This window comes from Hydra vulgaris, chromosome 05 (assembly GCF_038396675.1).
Source record: "Hydra vulgaris chromosome 05, alternate assembly HydraT2T_AEP".
Lineage (NCBI taxonomy): Eukaryota > Metazoa > Cnidaria > Hydrozoa > Anthoathecata > Hydridae > Hydra > Hydra vulgaris.
Genome location: NC_088924.1, coordinates 15,476,274 through 15,497,792, shown reverse-complemented (window position 1 = coordinate 15,497,792; position 21,519 = coordinate 15,476,274). Strand labels below are relative to the sequence as shown.

Sequence of the window (21,519 nt, the reverse complement as noted above, 5' to 3'; positions counted from 1 at the left end):
TTCCAGGCTTTACTTGACTTATTTTCTGGTACCTGTGTTGTGACAGATTTTAAAAAGAACTTAACTGATGTTAATGCAGTCTTTATGTCGTTAACTATAAGCAATGACATGATAGGGAGTCAAAGTTAAAATATTATTTATAGATAAATTTGTATTTAATTTTTTAGATAATATATCAAGTTGTTAATGTGTTTTTATTGTTATTAATGATTTAATTACTCATAAACCGTATTACGGGTTGCTTACTGCTAGTATACATGGTTGTTCCTTGAGCTTTAAATCATTGAAAAGTTGTCCTACTGCAGTCATGGAAACTTTAAATTAACTTGCAATTTGACGATAAGATATTTTTAATTCAATTGATTTTATGATTTTTATAGGAGAACAAATTTCTTTTTTTCCCATTTTGAATTAAGAAAGAATAATTAAATGAAATTAAACTTGCATAAAAAATTAATTAAATTATTGTACAAAATGCAAATAAATTAATTCCCCCTTTAATAAAACTACAAGTGTCCTTAAACTTTTAAACTGCAGAAAAAGTGTTATATTTTTTTAGATACATAAATAAATATTATTTTGAAAAAATGTATTTATTCTCAGATAAATAATATTATCAGCTATATTCAGTAAAAATTTCAAGAATATTAAATGCATTGTTTAACATTTATAGTAATATAAGTAACTGTACTTAAACTTCAGAATGGTACTGTATATTTCTTTTGCTATTATGTTCTACATTATTAAATTTGAAAGAAAAAACTTAAAATTAATGTTTAATTTAAAGTTGTTGCTACTGCCGTTACTCAATCACGCGCGTTTGACACGAATTTTATTAAAGATTTAGCATGCTTGGCCTTTTAACATTTTCCAGTTTTTTTTCGACCATGCGATAAGGTATTCTTAAATCTTTATTATCTTTATCATAATCTGGTAATATATTCTTAATCAGGAATAAGATCTAAAACTTTTAAACTAGATAATAATTTGAGGACTTCAGTAGTAATAGATAAACCTTACGTTATTTTTAAATTAGTATAGTAACTTTTAAATTGTGGTAATTTATTTAATTCATGCATTTTAACAATAATACAGTTCAAGTCTTTTGTCAATTTGTACTTTAAATTGTATTTAAAATATGTATTAAATTTTATTGCATTTAAAGTTTATTGTATTTAAACTTTCATTTTTATGAACTCGAATACGATGCTCTTTTCAAATGTCAAACTTTCGATAAAGGTCAAACTCTTGATAAAATTGGTGTTTATCTCTAAAACCCTTGCATCTCACACAATCAATTCTATGTTGCATGTTCAAGAACAAGATCATTTAATAACTTATTTTAAAGAAATTACAGAAAATTTGTTTGCTTTCATTATATAAAAAACCAGGTTATTTGATTGTTTATTTTTTAAAGTTGAAAAACATTTATGACTATGAGGTATGTCATTGAACAAATATTACAAAAATAAGGTTGTATTTATAAATGTTCCTAATTTCTAGGTTTTTCTTAATTTATATATTTAATTTTATTTATGTGTTATTAATTGTGTGTCTATATGTATTAAGTTTATATGGGTTAATATTTTGTAAGTGTGTAAATATTTTTTATATATAAAGTGTTTCTATGTTTGTGATGTGTTATAATGTAAAGTGTTTATAGTTTGTAAGTGGTTATTATGTTGTTTTCATGGCTTCCAAATGTTGAGAGTTGGCTTAGTTTACAGAAAGAGTGTTGTCCTTGGTAGCCAAGTGGTGCACTTTGCTATAATGTAACTTGGCTTTGTTGAGAGCAAGAACATCGTCCTTGCCAGCCAAGCGGTGTACTGTCATGATGAAACACATAAAATCTGTTTATAGTTAGTGTAATCATAAAATGTGTAATTTTTAGTTAGAAAACACATTTTAATAAATATTTTTTATTGCTAGTACAGCTGTTGCAACAACATTATCAAGTGCTGCCCCAACAGTAGCAGGAGTGACATATGCTAAAGTAAATAAGCGTAGCTTTTATGGGTTATTATAAAAATAAAACTTTAGAATTTTTTTATGTTATGTTTTTTGTTTTTAATAAAAGTTAGTTTTTACACAACCAAATTCTATGTAGCAAGTTCCAGAACCAACTCATTTTATAATTTGTATTTTAAGTTTGATAAACATGCATTTCAAGGTATGCCATTGAACGGATACTACACAATGTTGTATTCTAAATGTTATGTTTGTAATAGTTTTAATAAGTATTTTTATATGTCATATGATGTGGTAATAAATGTTATTTATTATGTGTTAATATTTGTTATATAAAGTTATATGTATTTATATTTTGTAAATGTTTATGTAGGTGTTTCTATTTGTGTGCTGTTAGTAGTTAAAATATGTACAATAAACTCTAGATAACTTGATAACCTTAAACTAATTTTAAAATTTCAGTTGAGGCTTTATTTATGAATTATACTCCCAATAACTCTAACACTCTCTAACAAGATAATTACTTTGTCTCATGGAGGTTTGAGTTATTGAGAGTTTACTGTAATATGTTACATTATTTGTAATTTTATGATGCTATTGTTGTTTTGTGTTGATAGATAACTTGGGTCACCATCACATCAGTGTCTATAGTTAAAAACGATTATTGGATAGTTTCATTACTGAAACTGACTACATATCATTCACCAAAAGTCAAGGATTTAGTTTTTAAATAAAAACTGAGAGGTTTATCTTATTGTGATTATTTATTTTTAGCCTTGGTTTTATTAAAAAGAGTTGGTAACCTATACTTGCAACAATAAATCTTAAAACTTTCACAAAAGAAAAACAACCTCACAAAGTAAGTTTCTTATTTGTTATCTGTTTAGTCACATTTGTGGCCATTTTTACTTTGTTTTTTTTATATTTCCGCTATATTTTTATATGTAAATGAAAATCATTTATACTTTTGTGATTAAGATCAAGAAAGTTTTTATTTGCATTTTATTTGCCAACAGGTTTAATAATTTATTATCTCAGCAGTATCTCAACTCTTATTAAAAGTTTTTTTTACAGAAAAGCTTCTATAAAAAATGTAAAACAGATAGAGCTAACTTATTCAAAATAACTAGGTTTCTTTGGCCCGTTTTCTAAGTCCATTTTTGCTTTTTAAATGAATTTAAATAAGAAGGTTAAATTTTACTATAGCCTACATTTCTAAAAACACCTGAAGAAATGTTACCCAACTGTCTTTAACGTTAAAGATGCTTTTATTATGTAAAAAATATTAAAGTAAACAAGTATAGCAAATTAACTGTTAAACAAAAGCTAAGAACTTTAAATTGAATAATTTTTTGCCGTCTACTAAAATTTATTGTATAGAGACCAAATAAGAACAAGTTTAGAAATAGTCGGTTGTAGAACTAGTTTACCATGACCTGTATCATATGGGCCTTGACAGCTATTTATTAATGATAATTAAAAAACAAGTCAATTTTACAATTTACTATAACTCTATACTGTAATGAAAAAATATGTAATGTCTATAAAAATATAAGTATAACATCGCTGCAAAACAAGACTATCTTAAGTCCATTTTTGCTGTTCTGAGAAAAAAGCATTTTAACTTTTTAATTCATCACTGCATTAGATCTTCTTAATTAAACCAAATTGTTTTTAAAATACTTTTTATTATTTTTCATAATATAACAAACTAAAAGTTAAAAATTTAAGTTTATGAGAAGCAACAAATCCAAATGGACTTAAGATTATCTTAAAACTATATAAAATATGATAAAATTCTACAAATTAAATTGCCGCTGCAAAACAAGGCCATCTTAAGCCTGTTTTGGCTGTTCTAAGAAAAAGACATTTAAAGTTCTAAATTTAATCACTGCCTTTGATTTTTTTGATTAAATATACTTGTTTTCAGTTATTTATTATATTACTATATGTATTAAGTATTTTTAACAAAAAAAGTTTTTTGCCAAAAAATGGACTTTAGGATAGTTTTGTTTTGCAGCAATGATGTCTCTTAACTATTTTTATTTTGGACATAAGATATTTGAATTTTACTTATAGTTGCAAAAGTTGAATTTTAGTTCCATACTTTGTGAGATGGTTTTTGTGCACCTTAGGAGTATTTTAAACCAAAAAAGTCAATTTTGCCAAAAATGGACCTAAGTTTTGCTTTGCAGCAACGATAAAGTTTATAAAAATATATAAAGACTATAAAAATAAAGTCTTATAAATTCTATAAAAATAAGATATAAAAAACACAATCAAATCCATACACCAGTTTTATAAATAACTTTAAAATGCTAATTAAAAACTCTTGTATTAGCATTTTCTGAAAAAGAGTTGCTTTTTTTTTTTACAATAATTTATACAGCATTTTCAGAAAAAACAAAGAGTAATTAAAGAAAAGATTGCTGTCTTATGCCAAACCCTCAGATGATGATGACAATGGAAAGGTATTGTTACAATTTTTCATGATATTTTAAGGTGTAAATATGCTTTACAAAAACTCAGAGAATTTTTTTTTAAAACTTTAAATTATATATATATATATATATATATATATATATATATATATATATATATATATATATATATATATATATATATATATATATATTTAAAAGTCATCAAAAAGTTAAAACAATTAAAATAATGTGAAAGTACAAAGTTTTATTGTTTTTTTAAAAACTACAATAATAATGACTAACAAGTTTTTTTAATTAATAGTGTTTTTGTTATTTTATGGTTTTATAATATTTTTAAAACATGTGAGGAGTGTTGCTACATTGACTGACAAATAAGTAAAACATGCAAGGAGTGTTGTTTTATTACTGTAAAAGATGTGTGCGTGCGTGTGTGTGTGTGTGTGTGTGTAAATATTACATATAGATTACATTACAATAATTTAGAAGATAATTGATGAGTAATTGTCATCTATATGTATATGATTAACATAAAAATTTTGCATTAACCATTCAAGCTCTGACTATTTTTAATAGAACTATAAGAGTTAAAAATTTTAAACTCAAACAAGACACTGAGAACTATAATTTAAAACAACAAATTTTTTTGTCTGACAATGGTCTAAGCTAATTAAACTGAAATATTACATGAACAAATAAAAAATTAGTTAGTACTTAGTGTTTTATGTTATTAAATAAGTTATCAAGTACAACAAGAAATTTCATTGAAACAAAATTACTAAAATAAAATTTATAATTAATTATAACCAAAAAATTTCTAGTTTTTCTCTAGTTTGCTAATTATACTAACTGTACTAATTATGAAACCATATAACTGAGTCTTGAAAAAAATTTATCAATTTTGATTGCTTAGTAACAGGTTGCTAATATTAAATGTGATTTCTCCATTGTGCTTGGGACTCGACATTAGCTGATAAATTTCATTCCAACCAGACCTGTTTACCACTAATCGCTATTGCAAAAGCATTGATATTGAGGATGAGTCACAACACTCTTACTAAGTCCTCTACTTTACAACTTCTTGTATTGTCTTTCACTAATGTCTTGGAAATATTATTTTAAATCTAATACTTGGAAATTATCAAATCTATTGCAAAGTTAGCATCTGCATCATCAAGTTAGCTGAAGTTGTCTCTCGTTATTGTACTCACCATTTTCATACACCTGATTCCATTATCTACCTAACTGTTAAAAAAATTAAACCTGCTCTACCTGTCAAGCTCTGTCGAATTGCCTATCTTTCCATTTTCTACAAATGCTACCATGGATGGTGCACAAGTGAGCTACCATACCTTGTTCTACCTACTAAAACACACTATTGTGACTAATAATTCAGCTGAGTTGCATTTTTTTAATTAAATGTTTATTTCATACTCATTTTGAGTATGAAATAAACATTTAATTAAAAAAATGTCAAAACTTTGTCTTATCTTTTTCTACAAACATCATTAGCCCATCAATTGTATTTAGTCAATCACACAGACAATTTCGTATTTAGTCCATCAAACTGACAGTTTTGTATTTATTCTACTAAACAGACAATTACAGCTCAATTATAGTCCTTTGACGCATGTTTTTGCATTTTTTAAAGTTAAATTATGCTAATTAAATCAACTACATTAATTAATAACATTAATTTATTATTGTTTTCGAAAACAAAAATAATTTTTTGTTAACTGCATTTTGTTTAGATAAAAATACAGTTTATTTTTTAATAGTAAGAAAAAGGCTACACAACAATAAGATTAATCAGTTTTTTACTATAATAATACACAACACATTTTAAAAGTAACCTTTATTTCATCTTTAACTATAATAAGTATAAAGTATTCTAGATTATCCAATTTTAGCGGATGTTGGTGAATGCAGCAGAGATTACTTTTACAAGTCTCGCAACCTACATTTCCCTATCAAAGCTTCCAAGCAAACCACATTATAATAATGCTGACATCAGCATGTTGATGTGCTAACCTATATCTTAATTATAACCGAACCTTAAAATTTTATTTTTAATCAAAGATTCATTTTTCTGGTTATTTTCAAAAATTAATTGTGATTCAAAAAGGTTCAGTGACAAAATACCTGATAAGGTATTTCTATGCACATCTAAGTTTTGACTTTATTGCAGCTAAAATTTCTGCATAAGCTAAAAACTATTATTATGATAAAAGTATGAACTTTACCAGGCCCATCACGCGCAGGACTTGAAATTCTAGGAGACATTGGAACAAATCCATTTCTGATTCCAGGTAACATGCTTGAAATTGCCTGAAAAAAGTAATTGATCATTAAAAATTTTAAACCAAAATAAAGATAGTAATCTATTTAAAAATTTATGAAATCAGTAAAACTTATACCTTTTTAAAACTAAAAGTTATAAATACTCAATTAGGGCTGCCAATATATTTGAACTTTTTTTAAAAAGTTCGAACTCGAACACTTTCAAACTATTTAGGAAAAAGTTCGAACTTTTTCGAACTTTTTTAAATAGTTTTTATTTATTTAAAATTGAAAACAAAAGGTTACAAGTAAAACACAAAACTGTTACTCTATTTATAAAGACTTTTTATTTGTTTACAAAAAGTAAATGCAAGGTATCATCCTGCAATTAGTTTCTTTTTCTATGCGAAAACAATCCAAGGCTAGAGAGCCCTTTCACGAGATCATATCATTTGAAAATCATATATTTTAATAAAACATTTTCAGTTCTTTAGCTAGAGTCAATTATTTGTTATAATTTCTAATATCGTTACCATTTTTGGCTTTTTTATTAATATCGAGTCTATCTCTCTAAGCTGGAATAATCTTTGAATAAGATTAATTTGCAAAATTATCTATATTATTTCTTTTTATTTTGTTCTCAAACTGATTACCTTGACTTAAAACAACTGGGTGTTTAACAGATATATCATTTTAGGTATGAAATTATTATTTTATTTATTTAATTTTTATTGATGTTATTACATTTGAGAACCTCTATTTTGTGTTTATTTTTAAGTGTCTTGTAATAGTGCGTGTTGAGGCACATTTTGCTCGTTGCAGCTTTTTGCAAAAAATGAAAATACTCCTAAACTTCAGATCTTCCAAATGTGCTAACGCTGAGTAGCCATTTTTGTTTGAACTTAAAACTCTTTATAATTTTAATTTCAAATGTAAATAAACAGTGGTCAAATGGTGAAAAAGTGCCAGGCACTGTTTAACTCCTTTTTAATAGGAAAAAACCTTAAGGAAAAAAAATTAAGACTTTTAGCTTAGAGGAACAATCAATTTTTGAACTCGGAGTTCTTAGGTATAATGGCGGCAAGGACTCCATGACTCTGGCTTAAAAACAACAAGTTTCAAGTCATTAAATCTCATGAATTTTTTTTTATAGCAGATCATAAGTCAACAAACATGTTTAGAGCTTCTGGACACTACAGACTTGGAAAAAGTAGAGATATACAGTCAGAGTCTTTTTGGGACTCCACATCTCTGATCAGGATGGATGTTTGGATAGATGTATCAGGATAGATATGTGTGGATCAATGGTTTTTAACAGAATATCAGTGTTAAAAACTTTAACACAATTCAATATTGCTCTTGAGTATTTATGCTGATATCAGCTTAAAACCAATATAACTTTTAAGTTTGATTTTAGTAATACTCTTTATTTTATTATTATATTTATAAAAATATTATGTATTTACTATTAGAATATATATACTCTTTTTTATTCTTTACTATATTTATATATTGTTTCTTAAATAAAAAGTAATTCATTTTGTTTTCCTACATCAGTTAAAAAATATTTCAACTTTTACCTTTCCAGCACCAGCTAGTACAAGTGACTTGCTTCGAACAACAAAAATTCCACCATTTTCAAGAACCATTTTTGACTGAACAAATGCGTTACCACGATACAAATGCTTTATTTCTCCTTGCAAACCCTGAGTATAAAAAATGTATAATCATGAAAGGACACAAAGTAACCTGAGTACAAACTATATAACTAAATCAACAACAACAAAACAAGAAAAATGTAAACAGTTATGTATGTTTTCTAAAGATATTTTTAGTAGGAGGGGTAACATGACCAAGAAGTCATATTGAAACTTAAACACCTTACATATAACCTAAAAATTTTTACTAGCTGCATGTGATAAAAACATTAGAACCTAAAAGTTAAACCCTTAAAATTTAAGTTCAAAATTTTTAAGATCTTTTTACAATGTTGATATTTTAATAAAGCAAGGCTTAAATAAGATTACATAAGAAATATCTTATATAAGAAAGATATATGTGTAACTATAAAAAAAATCCAAAATGTTGTTACATGACAAAAAAAATTCAAGATAATGTTGCAGGACAAAAAAAAAAATCCAAAATGATGTTGCATGACCAAAAAAAATTCAAAATGGTGATGCATGACCAAAAAAAAAATCCAACATAATATATGCATGACTACCTATAGCTTTATTATTTGTTTGAAATTATTTGATAAAAACTTTCAATAATTAAACAGCAATAAGTTTTAAGTGTAAAATAACTCATTTCAATTTAAATTCAAAACTATATACTTCAAATTCAAAAATCCCAATTATTGTCAGTATTGTCATAGTAATCATCTTTTATATTAGCTCTAAAACTCATTTCAATGGTTCTGAATCAGCTGGGGCTACCATCAACAGCTGTAAAATTTTAAGTCAGTTCACCCAAATAATTAGAGTCAAGTTCTCCCTAATAATTAGGGTCAAGTTCTCCCTAATAATTAGAGCCAAGTTCTCCCTAATAATTAAAGTCAAGTTCTCTCTATAATTTAAATTATAACAACAATATCAAATACATAAAAAACCATTATTTTTATCAAAATTTACCATCACCATATTGCTTCAGTCTATCTTTTATTTGTAGTCTTCAAAGCAATATTTCACCTGAAGATTCTTACCTCATACAGAATTTAACAGACCTACTAGTGAGTTTTACAAAAGATGAGATTCTACTGCACTTGTGAGATTAGTTAATACTTAACTGTTTTACCTTTGGCTATTAGCATAAGTGATGAATGATAAGTGATTATAGTATGTTTTATCACTCACACTATTATCCAAATAAAAAAAGTTTCTCTATTAAAAGACCTACCAAAACACAACCTTGCATGACTTGTTACTCAGCAAAGCTGCATCTGTTTGCTGTTGCTGTTCTTTCATATTTAAAAATTTTAAATTTATCAAACTTCTTTTTTTCAAACAATGCTTTGAAATTTTCCCTAGTTTCCATGATTTCGTGACTTTTTTTCCTGACTTACATTACTTATTGACATTACTCATTGACATACATCTACTTACATCTTACTTACATCTTATTACTTACATCTTTTTATGTTTTTTTTGTCAACAGTTTCCTTGCTCGTTAGCTCTTTTTACTTTTTTGAAACTTAAAAAATTTTTTTAATAACTTTAATAACAGATGCTTGCAGTCTTGTTGAAAACAAATTTGTTAAAAAAATTCATAACTTAAATAGTGGATGCTTGCAGCTCTATTATAAATAAATTTATTTAAAAAATTCATAATTCAAATTAATTTAAAAAAAAACTCTAATCTGGTTGTATTCATGCTCAATTCTACTCTTCTGTCTACTTTTTCTGAGAAAAAAAATTTGCTGTTAGTAAATTTAGATATACCCAGGTACTATTGTCAAATTTCCATACATGTTGGTAGCATTGTACACATATTGGTAAATTAGAATACATATTGGTAAATTTGGATACATGCTGTTGGTATTTAGTAAACTTTAAAATATGTTAGTACTTATGGATTAATGTTAATAAATATAAATATGTATTAATTAATAATATAACAATCATAAACTCTAAATGTTAAGTCAAAAAGTAATAGAAGTGTAAGGACCAAAGCAATGTACAGTGTACTTATGTACTATGTGTACTGTGTTCTGTACAATTAGTAGTGTATATATCTATAATGACAATGATAGTCAGTTCAAAACAACAAAACTTAAAAAGTTTTTCAAATAATGCCTTGACATGTATATTGCTATTGACTTACAAATATAGATCTGTATATCAAAGATATAATGCTCTAGGTTGTGTAACTTGCACAGCTTTTTTTTTTTTCAGGTTTTTAGTTAAAGTTATTTTTACTTTTTCTGCCATTTCTTTGTTGTATCAAAAAAGAAAAAATTTTTATCTTTGGAGAAGAATTAATGCAACTAATAAAAAAACTTATGAACTCTAGATTCAGCTTGAACATCTGGTTCAATATTCGTCAATTTAATAAAATAGGAAAAATAAATTAAGATGAAAAATGCTCTTGTCCTATTTACTGGCTAAAGCAGGATACAAAAAAATAACTGTCAAAAACCTCCTGCTAAAAACTAAGAACTTGTAAATAAATCACTAAATTGTATGATGTTAGAAAGAATGAAGATAAGAAAAGATGTTGGAAAATCTGCAATACAAGGGAAGACCTATGCTGATGTTACGACCATTTGAAACATCAATATGATTTGAAATTTAAACATTTTAATTTGTTAATATTTATTCTAGTTTCTTTCCTAACATACTTTATATATTTTATATATTTTTTATATATTTATCTTCATTTTTATTACAATAATTATAGATTAATGATTTAGTATTTTAAATGAGGGATGCAACTTTTTTTGTTACTCAGGCTTGCAAACTGTTTTTTTAAGTCGAAAATCAAAAACAAAGTATCAAAAACAAAGTTTGTAGTAAACATTGTTTACTACCGACTTCGACTTCATAGTTTACAAAAGTAAAACAAACAAAAAAAGACACTTTACCATTCAAACCACTTCAATGAACTTGTATATTTTACTTTTAAAACTTTATAGTTTTGTATACGTTAATAATTATGATTCAAAATAATTTTTTTTTTGAAAAACAACATTTTACCTCAAATTTACCTTCAATAACTTTTACAATGTCTTTCACTTGAATTTGGTTCTAATTATAAAAAGTAAACTTTGATAATTTAATTTACAAAACTTTAAAAAAATTTTTTTTTTATAATAACACATTTTTTTAAAAAATAAAATGTTCTTTTTAAAAATAAATATTTTTTTTTAGATAGTTATAATGCAAATCTTCCCAGAAAAACAAATGAGCTCAATAAAAAGCTTGAATTCAGATAGGTTGTTTAAAAAAAATACACACACAAAAGCAGAGGCTGTGCTGTCCTACTATCTCAGTTTTTTAAAAAGCCTCTAATATCCCAGTTTTTTGAGAGTAAAATGCCACTACCTTTAAACAGTTAAAACAAAAATGTTTAGATTTTAAAGTATGCAAAAACAAGATAAAAATTTTCAAATAGCTAAATAAAAACATAATTAAAAAAAAATATAAAAAAATAATAAGTATATGTAATTATAACAAGTAATATAACATTTTTATAATATTAACCTGTTCAGAATCTAGAGCAACAGAGTTATAGTCTCTTTTTTTTGTTACTGCTTGTGGTTTTAGTTGCACAACCTATTTAAAAAAATAAAAAAAGCTAAAACCATAACCATAAAGGTATAAGCCATTAAAAATAATAAGATAAACCATAACCATAAAGATATATGCCAAACTAACATTAACAAATAGTAAGATAATATAGTAAGTAGTAGGAAATCAGTGTAAAAAGGTGATGTCTGATGCTAAGTTCCATTATTCCCAGTTTACCAATTTTAATATTTTATCTCAGAAGATAGGCTCTATAGACTTTTCAAAAATCTTCAACAGTGTCATTAACATAGGTAAGTTCAACATTCCATCTCTAATTCACAGGAGTGATCTTGTTACCTCTCCTAAGGATAAGGCAGAACTATTTGCAAAAAACTTTTCTTTTAATTCAAGTTTTGAATCTTATGGCTATACTCTTCCTGCCATTCTAGTTAAACAGGTTAACCTATTGTTAAACATCCAAATCACTCCAGCTTCTGTAACTAAAGTCATTTCTCAATTAAAATCTTCTACAGCATGTGGTCCAGACATTATTCCTGCCATAGACTTACAAAAGCGTTCTCCAGAACTCTCATCAATTCTCTCTAAACTATTTAATAAGTGCTTAACTAAATCCTATTTTCTTGCCTACTGGAAAATGGCATCTGTGGTTCCAATTTTTAAATCTATCAATTACACTCTGACCCCTCCAAATATTGTCCAATAAGTCTTCTTTCTGTCTTTATCTTTTTTGAGTCTTCAATCAACAAATTTTTAACAATACAGTTATCTATCAAGATCAGTCAGACAACAATAATGGTTTTTTAATCAAGGTTCTATCCTTGGTCCTGTTTTATTTCTTATTTACATGTTTTTCCTGAAAACCTAACATCTAAGGTGGCTCTATTTGTTGATTACTCAAATTTATAATCCCATCTTGAAAAAAAATCTTCCCTTTTTGATTGCTTAGAACAGGCAGACTATCTTTAATTTGATTTTACTTATGTAAGACTGAACCTTGAAATGGCTTCTAAATTTTAACTCCAACAAAACTCAATTATTTACTGCAAACAACTATAGCAATACCGTCAACATTCATATATTAATGAATGGCAACATTGTGTCCTCTTCTTTATGTCTTCTTTTCCAATCGTAGTATAAAAGTTGTCCTCAATGTACAGCACTCTTCATTATATCCTGTAACTTCAGGGGTTCCTCAAGGTTTTATCCTTGGCTCTATACTTTTTTAATATAAATTAAAAATCCCCAGAAATTCTCACATCTAAGCTGGCATTGTTTGCAGATGAGACCATTTATTTTTGTTTTGAAAAGAAGCAAATATTCTCTGATTACTTGGAGAGGTTATTTAAGCTCGAAAAGGATCTCACTTCTGCTACAGCATGGGGCTCTTAGTGGCTGGTGAACTTTAACTCAGATAAAACTCAACTATTTTCAGCTAATTGTTATAATCTAGATCTTCCTATACTTACGGTATATCAAATCCATTGCAAAATTAGTACTGCTAAGGTTGCATATCTTAATCGTGCTTGCCACTTCCTTACTCCGCATTCTATTCTTTATCACTATAAATCTGAAATCTGCCCTTTTATTAGATACTGTTGCCATATCTGGGGCAAATCTTCCAATGATGCCCTTTCTCTTTTAGTCAAGGTGCAAAAATGCATTATAAACATAGTTTGAACTGCTCTTGCAGTCAACCTCCAACCATTATCACATCGTCGTAATGTTGCTTCTTTTTCTCTTTTCTATACTACTATAATGGGCACTGCTCTAAAAAGCTAGCGTCTCTTGTGCCACCTACTAAAATTCATTCTTGTGTAACTCATAATTTATTTAAATCTTATCCTTAAACTGTGACTGTCTCTAAGTGCTCAAAAAATTCTTATTCATCTAGTTTTTTTACTCGAACATCAGTTCTTCAGAATTTGCTCCCTTCATCTTGTTTGCCTGATTCATATAACTTGCAATCTTTTAAGACATCTGTTAATCATTATCTTGCTCTATAAATTTCATCTTTTCTCTTAATGTAATTTCCGACTCTAACAGTGGTAGCTTGCAACCTTGTTGTAAGTGAGATGTTGAAAAAATATATATATCAAAACTATAGGTGATTTTAATATGAAAGTTAACTTAACTATATTATTAGGGCTACAGACTAAACTATATATTAGGGCAGGGCGCGACAAATCGACGAAGGTGCAAACGTTTATTAAAAAAAAGACAGAAAAACGAATGTCGCATTTCCTTACTTTTACTTAAGCAAATGTCGGCATTCACTTAAAATTTTTAAAAACGAATGCATAACTTCACCAATTTTTTTTCCAAATAATTATGCGATTGATAACTTTTTATTTATTATTAAAAAAATGTACTTATAAAAAAACAATAAATTACTAAAATTTAAAGCGCATTTTCAACGACTTTAAAGGAACCATGCTAATATTTTCTTCAATAGCGTTACTTTTAAGTTTAATAATTAAGTGCGCAAATGAAGAAAGTAGTTATATTTCAGCATGGTTTTTACATGCGTTTAAAAAAGCATGGAAATTATTAGTTAAAATGAATGCATTTGCAATTACTTTAAAAAAAACCATGCTAAATCATTGCTTTCTTCAAAAGCGTGCTTTTTTTAAATTTTCTTATTATCGTTAAATGAAAGTAATTTGCTTGCCCTTTTTAAAGTTTTGAAAATCTTTTTTAAGATTTGCAGAAATATATCGGTCAGGTCAGGTTATCCTGCTACTGGTAAAATGTAACCCAGTACAATCTGCTTCATGTCCTGCTGCCTTGTAGGATACACCTTTTTAGGCAAAGGCTAGGAGATGCAAACTCTGACATAAAACACCCCTTGCCTTGGGGCTCTTGGTTGAGTAAAGGCTTGAAATGGTGTCTCAATAAAAATACTCATCTTTTTGGCGGATGTTAAATGCATCCTTCTACTGTCTTGTAGAAGGCCTCCTAGGCAAAGACCTAAGGGGTAAACAGATTCAATATGTTGACCAGCCTCGCACCCCTTCTTCATCTATTAGGCTGGCGCAGATGTATTTTTAAAACATTGTTTCCAGTTTAGGATGTTGAATGCTGGATCTTCTTGACTCAATGCATGGGTTTTGCTTGTGTCTCTGTTTTTATGACTAGGCAACTCATTCTATTATCTCCTAATGAGGGTACAGCTCTAAAACTCAGTTTCATGGTTCTGAGGCCGGTTAGTAGTCAGGTTTCCCGAACTCTGTGGTAGCTCTCAGAGAGGCTGATTCCATCAACAGCTGAAAAATATCCAAGTATATTAACAGTGCCATGTTGCGCATGGATGGTGTCCCTGTTTGTATTTTTGGTGTGCATTCCAGAGGCCACATTTGGAGCCCTTTGTTATGGCTTAGGGTTTATTAATAGTAATGAGGCAATTACTTGGGCTATTAAGCAGTGTTCTGAATACTATCTATGCTTTGAGTCAAGTTCTTCAATCAAATTTAAAAATGACTAAAGTACCAAAAACTATAAAACACAAAAAGCCATCATCATCGCCAAGTTCTCTAAACCTATCATTTACTAATATTCATGGTCTTCGAAGTAACTTTTCTTCTGTTGAGTCTTATCTCTTGCAAAGTTCACCAGACCTACTTGCTCTTTGTGAGACTAATTTAAGTTCAGCTGTCTCATCTTGCAATCTTAGTGTTGATGGTTATCTTCCTTTAATTCGTAAAGACTCCAATTGTCACATGTTTGGCCTGAGCATTTACATTTGTAAGAATTCACCTATTTGTCATAAAGCTAGGTTTAAATCCACAGACTATTCTTTTATATGCCTTCAATTAGCACCACTTCACTCTATCGCCTTTCTCTTTGCTCTATATCGCTCTCCTTCATCTCAAGACTGCACTCTTTTTGACGTCATTTTTGATCATATTGACCAAGCCCTCTCTCTTTATCCATCAGCTAATATAGTTGTTGTTGGTGACTTTAATGCTTACCACTCTCAATGGCTTGGCTCTAGTGTCAGTGATTCTGCAGGCATTAAAGCCCACAACTTTTGCCTTTCTCAATCCCTAACTCAAATAGTCAACTTTCCAACTCGTTTCCCAGACAACCTGAATCATTTACCTTCTCTACTCGATTTATGTATTGTTTTTGATCCTAGTCAGTGCTCAGTTTCTCTACATTTACCCTTAGTTGCTTCTGATCACAGTTTGATCTCTCTAAAACTAATATCTCATTCTTCTTCATCACCTGAATCCCCCTATTATCGTACCTCTTACAACTACAGTAAAGCTGACTGGGATTCTTTCCGAGATTTTCATCGTGATGGCCCTTGGGTAGAAATCTTTTGTATTCCTGTCGACAAATGTGCTTCTTACATAACTTTGTGGATTCAGGCTGGCATGGAATCCTTTGTTCCCCTTGACGATTCCGGGTCAAGCCTCACTCTCCTCTTATGGTTTTCCTCACACTGTGCTGCTGCGATTGCCAATCGAAACCATTACTTTCATATTTATCAGCAAAACAACTCTCCAGAAAACAGATGTCTGTTTATTACTGCTAGAAACCATTGTAAAAAGATTTTGTCTAACGCCAAAGTCCGCAATTCTCAGGTCATGAAATCTCGTATCTCATCTCAAAAATTAGGCTCTCGTGACTTCTGGAGAATCTTTAATAGTATTAATAACAAGGGCAAATCTTTAATTCCACTTCTCTTGTATGGTTCAGACTTCGTCACCTCACCTAAAAACAAAGCTGAATTGTTTGCTAAAAACTTTTCATCAATATCATCTCTTGATTCCACTAGTTGTGTTCTATCTGATATTGCCAACAAACAGGTTGATCCATTGCTTGACATTCGTATCACTCCAGCTTCTGTATCTAAAGTGATTTTCTGCTCAGACTCTTCTACAGCTTGTGGCCTGAACAACATACCTGTTATTGTTTTGCAGAAGTGTTCTCCGGAGCTGTTGTCTATACTCTCAAAACTATTCAATAAGTGCTTATCAGAGTCTTGTTTTCCAGCCAGCTGGAAAGCTGCATCTGTTATCCCTATCTTCAAAAATTCTGGGGAGTGATCTGATTCATTTAACTACCGTCCCATTAGTTTTCTTCCTGTCATAAGCAAGGTTTTTGAATCTTTAATTAACAAGCACTTAATTTCTCATCTTGAATCTAATAACTTACTTTCTGACCATCAATATGGATTTTGATCTTCTTGTTCTACAGCTGATTTGCTAACAGTAATAATTGATAGGTTTTATCATGCATTAGATAAAGGTAGAGAGGTTAAGGCCATCGCTCTTGACATTTCAAAAGCTTTTGATAAAGTTTGACATGCGGGTTTTTTCCATAAGCTTTCTTCTTATGGTGTATCTGGCAACATTAGGATTATTGAATCCTTCCTTTCCAATCGTAGTATGAAAGTTGTCCTCGATGGACAGCACTCTTCTTCTTATTCTGTAACTTCAGGGGTTCTTCTTATTCTGTAACTCCAGGGGTAGTATTCTTTGGCTCTATACTCTTTTTAATTTACATTAATGATCTTCCAGAAATTCTCACATCTAAGGTGGCATTGTTTGCTGATGATACAACCATTTATTCTTGTCGTGATAAGAAAACGACACTCTCTGATTGCTTGGAGGGGGCATTTGAGCTTGAAAGGATCTGCTGCAGCATGGGGCTCACAGTGGCTGGTGAACTTCAATGCAGATAAAACCCTATTTTTTTCAGCCAATTGTTATCGCAATAATTTAGATCTTATTATGAACGGTGATGTACTTGATGAGTCATCTACTCTTCATCTTCTAGGATTAACTCTTACTTCCAATCTTTCTTGTAAATCATATATCAAATCAGTAGCAAAATTAGCATATGCTAAGGTTGCATCTCTTTATTGAGCTCGACACTTTCTTACTCCAGATTCTATTCTCTATCTCTATAAATCTCAAATCCAGCCTTGTATGGAATTCTGTTGCCATATCTGAGGCGGATCTTCTAATGATGCCCTTTCTCTTTTAAACAAGGTGCAAAAACGCATTGTAAACATAGTTGGACCTGCTCTTGCAGCCTACCTCCAACCATTATTACATTGTCATAATGTTGCTTTTCTATCTCTTTCTACAAAAACTATAATGGACACTGCTCTAAAGAGCTAGCGTCTCTTGTGCCATCTACTAAAATTCATTCTCGTGTTACTCGTCATTCAAATAAGTCTCATCCTTTTTCTGTGACTGTTCTTAAGTGCTCCAAAAAACGCTTAATCGTCTAGTTTTTTTCCTTAAACATCAGCTCTTTGGAATTCGCTTCCTTCATCTTGCTTTCCTGATTCATATAATTTGCAACCCTTCAAGTCAACCGTCAATCGTTATCTTGTTCTACAATCTTCATCTTTTCTCTTCCAGTAACTTCCAACTCTAATTAATGGTTGCTTGCAGCCTTGTTGGAAGCAAAGATGTTTAAAAAATATATATATATATAATTTAATAAAATATATAGAACTATTATGCTTATTATAGTTTTCATTTTTTACCATGCGTTTAACAACACTAATAATAAGATATCTTATTATTAAATACTTAATATTATAAATATAATAATATCATACTAAGTATTTAATAATTATTATTAATATAATAACTTAATAAATACTTAATATCGAGGATATACTGCCAGAACTATACTATAAATATTTTTACTATAAATATAAGCTTTTTATTCAGGCAGAACACATGATGCATTTTTGTTGAAATGAAATGTTGGAATATGACTTTCGTTTTTGGTTTTTTTTATAATTATACGAATATAAGGTCTGGTGCGTTCTGGAAGTGATAAAGCATATAATAATGAGTGTTTATGTTGACTTAACTGAAAACCAACAAAAAATGACCTAATGCATTCTGGCATTAAACCCTCGATATTATATTATTATTTCAAAATGTTTTCAAAAAGAATTGTCGAAACAACTTTTATTTTTAGTTCCTTTTTATTTAAATTTCTTCAAGCTTATACATTTTTTTATAAGTTGATAAATTTAATAAACAAAATTGAGAAAAATTCACTATTTTGTATTAATGGATAACAGTTTACAGTCACAAGGTTATTGTATATTAGTTATCATTAATTTGCACCCACTTTGCAAATGCGTGAAAAATTGTTTTGAATTAATAAAAAATTGATTAAATTCAATAAGCATCTGAGATATATCTTACATCTGAGATATATCTTATTATTATTATATATATTATTATTATATACTAGAACTATTATACTATTATTAACTAGAATAAAGGTTATTTGAAAGAAAAATTCCCTTATAATTGAATAAAAAATCATTTAAATAAAAAAATAAAATAAAACTGGCTTATTCATGGCTGAGGTGCACAACCATCTACTTCTTAAAAAAGTACAAACGTCAATGTTTATTAAAAAAAAAATGATTTGTCGCGCCCTGTAGGGCTACAATCAAGTTTTTGGGTTTTTTTGATTGAAAATATAGCTTTTTACAAAATAATGTATTAATTACAAAATGAATTGACAATTATACAATAGCATTGCTCATCTAAAGCTATACTATTTCCTTATCTTTCTGGTAATTTATGGATTCTCTGCAAAAAGAACTGTTTATTTTTTGAGGCAAAAAAAGAGTAAAGCCGATATCAGATACCTTGCTCTAAAGTTCAGCCTATTCCAGTAAGTATATTCTGCATCAATCGAAAAAAAGGCAGTCGAACAGGCAAGATCTTGCTAGCCCTTTGTTTTAAAAACAGCATATTGGAAATAATGGCAGTTAAATAAAAAACAAAAAATGGCTGTTTAATATAAAAAATAAGTGACTTCCTATCCACTTATTTTTAAATAGTTTTTACCAGTCTTGCAACATAAGGCCAAGAATTATCATGGTGGAAAATTATGGTCTTGAGTCTTGTAGCATATTCTAGCTGTTTTTCGCTAATTGTTCTCTTCAAATGGTTTAATTTTGTTTAGTAGACTTTTTCTGTGATTTCAAAAACTCATTATAGAATATACCTTTCTGATCCCAGCAAGTACAAAGCATTATCTTAGTGCCATAAATATCTTGCTTTGGTTGTACTGTTCCAGGTGTGCGGTGTCGAACCTATGCTTTTTTTAAATTATCGTAATGAATCAACTTTTCATCTCCTGCAATAGTCTGAGGCAAAAACAACCAAGAAGCAACATTACATATACCAAATTTTGTAGATCTTTGGATTTTTCATGAAAATGATTACACAGACTGAATATTTAAAAACATAATATTTATAAGAAGAAAAAAAGTAATGAAAATTTTTTGCTTATATATATATTTATAATAATCATTCTGAAAATTCGGTGCAAAAAGATAATGCTTAACGCTTAGACATTGTTCTCAGATTGATCAATACCATATTTTGCCTCAAATTAGTTTCTAGAGACTTATGGATAACATTAAAAATGTCATTAATAAAAATGATAATAATGTAAAAGACGCCTGTTTTTAGGAGAATTGTTCTAGTGAAAAAAGAAAAACTTTCATATTTCAATCAAGTAGCATTTCCAACATAAAAATTATCTATGAAAAGTCTCTGTGTCTCAATTCATATGGCACTCGATTTTGTTGCTTTTAAATAAATCTTGCTGTTTTTAAACACACTGAAATGGTAAACGCACAGAAAAAAAGCAGACAGATTATTTTATATATATATAAATATATATATATATATATATATAAATAAATATATATATATATATAAATATATATATATATATATATATATAAATATATATATATAAATATTTATATATATATATATATATATATATATATATATATTTATATATTTATATATATATATATATATATATTAAAGCATATCATATATACATATATAATCAAAATCATAATTTTTATATTTAGTAAACATACAAAGAAAAACATACCTTTCCATGTTGGTTTAACACAGAAAAACTCTCACGTTCTAAACGTACTATAACACCTACAGTTTCTCGACTAAAAAATTATTTTTTTTTAAATAAAATTTTTTTTTTTTTAAATTTTCAAAATTTAAAACAAAAATTATTTATAGCATAAGCTATTAGTTAATTAAATCGTTTATAGCATAAGCTATAGTTAACTAAAAAAAAAGATTGCATCAAAAATCATACTCAATAGAAACCAATTCTCCCCAGCTATGCTGACCAAGCGAATCCACTCCAGTACTCATATCACTGCACAGTTGCAAATCATTTGGTTTCACTTTCAGCTAAATTTGTAGAAGGTCACTCAAATTTTATTCAAAAATTTTTCACAATAAAAAAGTAGTAAAGGATTACCTCATGAAATGTAAGATCAGAAAAAAGAATAGCAACATTGTCTTCTACTCGAACAATTATGCCAGTATCTCCTTCAAATGAACCTTTCAAAACTTTTACGTGATCGCCAACTTTAAAATATTTTTCTAATTCATGAGCAGGAAATTCTAATGGTTCCTATTTTAAAAAATTAATATGTTTCAACTTAAAATGTTAAATGTTGCTTAGATACACACATACAACATATTTCTTAATTCCTTGTTTATCGCAGGACATACATTACAGATAAAATTGAAAAA

The 21,519-nt window shown here is 28.3% G+C and overlaps 1 protein-coding gene across 1 annotated transcript in view; it reads right to left on the bottom strand.

Moving 5' to 3' along the window:
* The window catches only part of LOC136071885 (transcription elongation factor SPT5-like), an 84,545-nt gene that overhangs the window by 28,802 nt on the left and 34,224 nt on the right, over positions 1 to 21,519 (bottom strand). Inside the window, exons 16-22 of the mRNA XM_065797497.1 lie at positions 21,242 to 21,397; positions 21,074 to 21,171; positions 20,849 to 20,918; positions 11,891 to 11,962; positions 11,384 to 11,434; positions 8,270 to 8,395; positions 6,653 to 6,737 (exon numbers count right to left, since the gene is read on the bottom strand). Of these exons, the coding sequence (XP_065653569.1) occupies positions 6,653 to 6,737; positions 8,270 to 8,395; positions 11,384 to 11,434; positions 11,891 to 11,962; positions 20,849 to 20,918; positions 21,074 to 21,171; positions 21,242 to 21,397 (658 nt within the window). The remainder of the gene's footprint in view (positions 1 to 6,652; positions 6,738 to 8,269; positions 8,396 to 11,383; positions 11,435 to 11,890; positions 11,963 to 20,848; positions 20,919 to 21,073; positions 21,172 to 21,241; positions 21,398 to 21,519) is intronic.